The 7,036-nt window shown below is 53.7% G+C and overlaps 1 protein-coding gene across 4 annotated transcripts; it reads right to left on the reverse strand.

Annotated features, from left to right (window-relative positions):
* Positions 1–3,088, reverse strand: LOC119696139 (eotaxin-like). Of its 4 annotated transcripts, none has more exons than XM_038125767.1 (4): positions 2,932–3,088; positions 2,291–2,417; positions 1,998–2,181; positions 1–1,678 (listed from the first exon to the last, which is right to left on the reverse strand). In XM_038125767.1, the coding sequence occupies exons 1-3, from the start codon at positions 2,999–3,001 to the stop codon at positions 2,013–2,015; spliced, it is 366 nt and encodes a 121-aa protein (XP_037981695.1). In that variant the 5' UTR covers positions 3,002–3,088; the 3' UTR covers positions 1–1,678; positions 1,998–2,012. The 4 variants fall into 4 exon arrangements, with proteins under 4 accessions (XP_037981695.1, XP_037981693.1, XP_037981696.1 ...); XM_038125765.1 differs by having other exon boundaries at positions 1–1,683; XM_038125768.1 differs by having other exon boundaries at positions 1,986–2,181.
* Positions 3,089–7,036: the final 3,948 nt, after the last annotated feature.

The raw sequence follows: 7,036 nt of genomic DNA on the forward strand, positions 1-7,036 counted from the left end.
TTAATTTGGTTATAAAGAATATATTTTATTGCCACACATCCTGTCCAAAAGCCGGCCGGGCGTTCAGTGTGGAGGAGGAGACAGCTCAGCACCTGTCCCATGCTCAGGGCCGGTATCTTGGACTTCACAGTTACTTTACACAGCCTTAAACAGATAGACCTAAATGCCCTATTAATAAAGCAATCAAGCCAGATACATACTTGGTAGAAACACTCAGCTATAGGCTTTACTCCAACAAACACACTGCCCGTGCTGATACTGTTAAGCTCTGCAAATCCTATTATTGCATTTATATGATTTAATAGACCTTTACTGACCAAAGTCCACGTTCAAAATCTCTGCAAGCAGATAGCAGTGTGGCTCTAGCACAGCTGTTTAATTTTCTCCTTCTCACCATGCCAGGGAGAGCGGGTTGCAAGCACAGGGAAATGCCATTTTCGCCCCAGCCCTGTCCCAAGAGTCTGCCCCATCTCCATTGCAGTCTCACCTGAAGGTGTCCTCTACTCAGTGACTTTTCTCACTAAAGATTCGGGATAGGGCTGCTCTCAAATGGCTGCAGGATATCTACAGAGAATTTTACAAAATCTGCTATTCTCCCACCTTCACAGCCTCATGTGTGTTTTTACCATATGGGCTTTTCAGATTTGGTAAATATGTATGAGAGAGTTGCTGGGGCTTTCTTTTTTTTCCCAGAAAACTAAGCATTTGTCTTAATAGTGTCTGAAACCCTGACACAAGCAAAGCCAGGGGAAAGAAGAGGGTAAAATTCCACTATACTGAATAATTTGTTCTGATTTCATTGCAATTTTGTAGCCAGGAGAGCTAAAAGGGTATAATTCTGCTAAATTGAACAATTAGTTGAGATTTCATGGAAATGTTGTACCTAAAAAAGAAAATGAAAAAACCAAAGGGACAAATTGTGGCTATCTTTATACAAACTAAAAGGCAACAGTGTACCATAAAACCTGAGAGATTAGAACAGTCCAGACACACTGTTGCCACTGTTACCCCAAAATTCTCCATCTCAGCTGCTATTGATTACTCTGCAAAGAAACACCCAGCAAGCAGCCCAAGTAGGACCGCAGGACTTGGGACCTGCCTGATTCCCCATGCCTTGCAAGCCAAGAAGGAGCAAAGAGATGAGAGGAAAAATAAAATGCAGACATGTTTTATTTGGTAGAAAAATAAGAGAAATCTTCCAGAAAATCCAGCCTGCAGCATAAAGGCTACTTTGTGAAGCATAAGGAAGGAGAAGTAAAGCCTTTCAGAAAGACTGAATGAAAGCACAGTTTTCAAATATAAATACAAATGTATAATATCCCCCAAAAAAAGTAATAGGAAAAGCGTCCATCCTGCTAGGCTAAATAACTCCCACTGAGTGGGAAGCATGTCCACTTCCCTCTAGAGGCCATGGCTCAGCTCCCACGCCCAGGTCCCCGCTTACTTGGCCATGGGACAAGTGAGGACCTGGATGCCTGCTTTGCTGAGAGCACCCAGGCACTGCAGGCGCTGGGGGATCTCTGTGTCAGGCATAGCAGCAACAAAGAGGTTGTGGGGCAGAGGGAATCCTCCTCAGCCTGCCCCATCCCCGCCCTGGGGCTGGCGGGTGGGTGGGTGTGTGGTTTCGTATGTCCATTGCCATTGCCGGGCCGTGGGTCAGTCACCAGTGGGAAGGCATCTGTCCTAACAAAGGCAAGGAGGAGGGGGTGAGATGGAGAGAGTCTCAGCCAGATCATCCACCCCAGCTGGGGGCCATTCCCTAGTGTGAGCTGCCCTGCCCATCCCCAAGCATTGCCTTATCCCAGCAGCTCCAGAAACAAATTGAACTTCAAGGCAAGCACAAACCAGGAGAGAGTTGTTCCCGAAGTGCCTCTGTGCTCCAGCCACAGCTCTGACAGCTCTCCAGGCTTTGCACCAGGGGCTGAATCCCCACCGTCCCACACAGAAGGATCTAGAAGGGGGTGCAGCACCCTCACTCTACTCACCCCCTCACCTACCTCTTCAGGCCTGACTTAGACCCGCTGCCGCCTCTGCTTCTTGGGTCTGCCCCTGGGACGCTGGGTCTGCCCCTTCTTCCTGTTCTTGTCATTCTTGGCCCTCTTGTCCAGCTGCTGTATCAACTTCTGGACAGTGTCGTCAGTGGGAGAGGCACAGATTTTCCTGTTCCTCTTGGTGGTGAGCCTGGGGGAGCAGCAGAAAAATTTTCTGGGGGGGAGCAGAGGGAGAACAGGGAAGGGTCTGTCTGAAGCCAAACTGTTCTGAGTGGTCCTGGCCACCACAGGGTACTCACACAACAGCACGAAGGTAACACCCCGACTCGGGTCCCTGGTGGCGGTAGGATACCACCACACCACTGAGGATTTCCTTCTTCAAAGGTCTGTTCTTCAGGCAGCAGTCCAAGGCTGAGCTTCCAATGCCTGTGAGCAAGGAGAGCACGTGGATTTGGGATTGTCAGTGAGTCGGGACACCTTCAGCACAGAATGCCAGCTGACAGCACAGAGCTTGTTTGGTGTCACGGGTCAGGGTGATCCTGGGCACCACGTGGAGTTGGAATCTCTGAACCCCAGTGCCCAGGTCAGACCTGGCCCAGGAATACACCACATCCAAGAGTGGTGGCGGGGAAACTGAGGCAGAGATGAGCTCCTTGAAAAGGTACTGAACCTGGCGTTGAAACTCATTCTCCTCCTGTTCTTTTCAGCTTGGGGTGCTGCTGCCCCACCAGCCACATGCACACAGACACACTCCAAGCTGAGCAAGCCCTGCAAGCCAATGCCACATGCACACACACACACAGAGCCCTACACACACCCACATGCCAGTGCGCCACAAACACCACCCTCACCCCCCGGCACCCTGCACACGCCCCACTGAGGACCCACACACCCTGCCCCATCCCAGCAGCAGCAGGCAGGAGGGCTCCTCGCCCCTCACCTTGAGCCTGGGTGATGAGGAGGGCGGCAGCCAGCAGCAGCAGCAGCAGCAGGAAAGGGCGGAGGGCCATGGTGCTGCCACGGGCGCGGAGCAGGACAAGGCTTGGGAGCAGGACAAGGCTTGGGAGCAGGACACGCACTGCTGCCTCGTGCTGAGGCTGCTCCTATTTATCTGTGCATTCCTTGCTTTCGTTTTCGGACAGCCTGGCAGGCAGCCCACCAGCCGGCCAAGGGCTGGGTGATGTAGAAGTAGGGGGTGGGGGATTCCTGTAAGCTGCGAGCCCCCCTTTACAGACACGTCCTGTCCTGTTCCCAGCTGCCCATCACGGTGGGGTGCCAGGTAGGGGACATGCTGGAGATACAGCTCCCATCACAGCTAGATGAGTTTGTGGCTCCAGTTTCCTACATAGTCTCACAACCTGCCACTACCTGCTCTCAGAGGGTCGGGTATTTATTCCCATGAAATGGATCCTGGAAGGTGGCCAAGCCTTCAAAGAAACCAAGGAGTCAACCTGTTTTGCTCCCCCATTTGGTGATTTGCTTCCAAGCCAAACCACCAACCCAAATAGTAGGTGAGAAGTGGCTCAGAGTGAGCCCACACCCCCTCCCTCTGAGCCCCTATCCGTGTCTGGCTGCCTTGGGGATGACCCCAGCTGAACAGAGATGAATACAGCTGTAGGGCTGGGATGTGTGAGGGCCAGACTGCAATGGGGTCAGGGAAAACAGCACAGCCCATCATATTTCGGTACTGATATCAAATTGTGGGGAGCTGGAGTGAGTGGGGACCTTGACTAGCTGAAGGAATGTGCTGACAAGGATGTGAAAACCCACAGCAGCATGACACGGCCCTGTGCAGCTGGACATGGCTGGACAGATGGGGACTACATAGAAGTGAACCCAGAGAGCTGAACAGGACCCCACAGGAAATTCCTGTGGTGGCAAAAGCCATCCAAAGAGAAGGCCTTTGTTACTGGACCAAGCCCTGAGCAAATAGTGTGACACCAGTCCTGCTGTGGGGAAAGGACAGTCAGACATTTTTCAGGTGGTCACCAGAGCATGGTCTGGAAGAGACCAAGGATGGTGGTTTCACAACTGCTTTGGGCCACCTGTTCCAGTGCTTGATACATCCCCAAGTTGAAAACATTTCCCCCATGTTTAATTGGAATTTCCTGTGACGCATCTAGTGTCGCTGCCTCTCACCCTGCTCCAGAGCCCCTCTGAGAAGAGATGATGTCCCAGCACCACTCCAGCCCCCCTGGACAACCCCCAGCAGCAAGAAGTCCCCCTTGCCATCCTTCACCACTTGCTGCTAACAGCCCCTCTTCGCTCACCCTGGCCTCCAGCTCCTTGGACAGCTCCTGTCCCAATGCTCATGGCAGCTGTGTCCTGGGAGCCCCAGAGGAAGTTGCCTACTCTCCTATTCCACTCAGGAGGGAGAAGGCAATGCTGGAGTCATGGATCAGCCAGGGGAGCAGCATTCCTCTGGGACAGCCTGGGGCAGTGTGCCAGGGCTGTACTCCTGGGGTTTCCTCCATCCCTCATGCATGGAGATCCCGTTCAAGGGGTACCCACGTACACAAATAGGGGGAGGCAAATCCCTACACACTTGAGCAGCACAGAGGCTGCTGTGGAGTCGGGCAGCAGAGCCTAAGGCAAGCAGCAGGTTGGGCAGTAGCAGGTTGTGTGCAGGTGCATCTCCCCAGGGTATTTGGCAGCATGGGGAAGGAGTTCCCAGAGGCATCCTGTCTGCTGTCATGCATCCCTCTAATCCCAAAGCATTGGTGGCATCGGGACAGGGCAGAAAAAGGAGAGCCATGCTGGTACTTAGTGCCTTTCCAGCCCTTTCTTGTGCAACCTCCCCAAACAGCAGTGCCTGGGTGCTCGCAAAGGGGCCCAGGGGAGCTCTGCAGTCCCAGCACAGAGCCCACATTCCTTCCTTGCCCAGTCTATGTCCCACTAAGGCAGCAAGCTCCTGGAAAGTCCCTGGCGCTCTGAGTGTTTTGAAGACACTGCAGCAGCAACCTCTGGCCAGAGGCCAGCCACAAACACGGTCTGAGCTGCTGAGTAGGGTCAGGGCACGTGTTTCCCTTCCCAGAGGCATCAGTCTTTGGCAATTCCCTGTTGCTGTGACTTGCTCCTCTAACAAAGCATCTGGATGAGCAGACTCTCACTCTTTCCAGGGAAGGTGGCTGGAGCGGTCTCAGGAGGGAAAGGGGTACTTGGCAATTGCAGATGCATCTGCATGCTTGAGCAGCAGGGCCTCTTGGAAAGTAGTCTGGGGGTCCATGCCTTGTCTCCCCTTCTGCCTCCCTTCCCTCAGACCATCCCCCTTCACTCCTTCCTCTTGATGTGCCTTACTCTGTCACCTGTTCCTCCAGCCCAAGGAGAAAGAAGGGAGCTTTGGCAATGAGAGATGAGTGAGCATCCCTGTTTGCAGGGATGACTGAAATTTTGGGACACAGAGAAACTGACAGCAGGGGGATGGAGACAAGGGCTTTTAAGGGTATCAAACACCAGCAGCCTCCAGCAGCTGGCCAGGCACAATTTCCTGAACCCACTCTTCATTTACCTGGGCTCCTGTGGTAACCACCTTTTTCCATAGCTCATAGGGGCAGGATGGAGGCAGACACAGGGAGGGATACACAGCCAGGCAGGATCCCCTCTGGGGTGTCTCAGCTACAGAGAACCCCTCTCTGACTGCAGGATTTGTGTCTGACACTGTACATAGCCATTGCAACAAGGCTTTGTACGATGATGCCTCCAGCAGCTCCCCTGCTCAGGCAGCCCAGCTCCAGCCCTTTGCATCCCTGTGGTGGAGGAAGCTCCACAGTGTATAAAGAGGGGAGGGTGTCCTAGGCAGAGACTGTGGTGTCCCCACACACAAAGTGCACAGAAACAGTGGGACAATAGCAAAGGTCACTTCACTGCCTTGCTCACGATTCCTTCCCTGGCAGTAAAACCACCACAGGTCTCTCAAGCCTCCATCCCAAATGCTTCCCAAGTTTGCACCCTGCACCAGAGCACCAGAGCTCCAGGGCCTGGAGTTCACCATTCCCCTGGTTTCTAGCACCACAGTTTCCTAGCACCTCAACACATACTGCCAGGAGATCTGTCCTCCTGAGCTCAGCCCTCTGCTCATCCAAGCCTGGGCTGACCCTCAGCTCTGGAGAAGCCTCCAGCTCTGCCCCACTTAACCAGACTGCAGGGTCTGCTTCCCAGGCAGCTCAGGGCTGGGAGCAAAGGTTCCTCAAACTAAAGGCATCAAGAGGGGCCAACCAATGGGACTGGGAATTTCCAAATCCTTGTGGATGCTGCCTCCAAGTTACAGTCACTGCTGGCAGGAACAGGGTCGCACAGCTCAGTTCAACCCGCTGACCAGCACATTCCTTCCTGCAGAGGCCCCGATTCCCAGGACTCAGCATAGAGGTAGTTTGCAAAGCCCAGCATGGAAAGCCCCCGTGTCTGGGAAGGGGAGCTGGCTGCCGGGCACAACGTATAGAAATGTCAAAGAGCGACACATTCCCTGGGATGCGGGAAATAATTGCTGGAAGCCGGCGGCACACGAGCCGGGCAGGCTGCCTGCTGGCTGCTGCACTGTCACCGGCCTTCAGCGAGGCCAATGGGAAGAGCAGGATAAGCACAACATGCTGAGAAGGGCAAGGAAACAGCTCCTCGGGAGTGCACGGGTGCTGAAGCCAGCTGGGCTGGGAGAGGGTCTTCAGCCTTGAAAAGTTTGTCCCACACACACTCTTTGTTTCCCCAGATGGAAACTTGATTTCCCAGCCTGCTGTGGGTTAACCTTCGGTTGCTAGCGTGACTGCAGAGTGACTCAGGTTAAGGCAGGACGCTGAAAATGTTCAGGGGCCAAGTGAACAGAATGAGAGGGACCTGAGCAGATCCGGCACCCTGGAGCAGGGCTCTCTTCCCTCTGCAGGGTGTGCAGTGCTGCACGCAGTGCTTGCTCAAACCCAAAATCAAGGGAATGGGCAAGTTTTGTGTCCCCATGGAAAATGCATGGTGAGCATTGCTCCGATCTCAGCTCCCCTGATCGAGGCACATGGGATCCTTTGGACCGTGGCTGTTGTGAGTGTGCACTATGCCACCAG

The sequence above is a fragment of the Motacilla alba genome, chromosome Z (assembly GCF_015832195.1).
Source record: "Motacilla alba alba isolate MOTALB_02 chromosome Z, Motacilla_alba_V1.0_pri, whole genome shotgun sequence".
In the NCBI taxonomy this organism is placed as follows: Eukaryota; Metazoa; Chordata; class Aves; order Passeriformes; family Motacillidae; genus Motacilla; species Motacilla alba.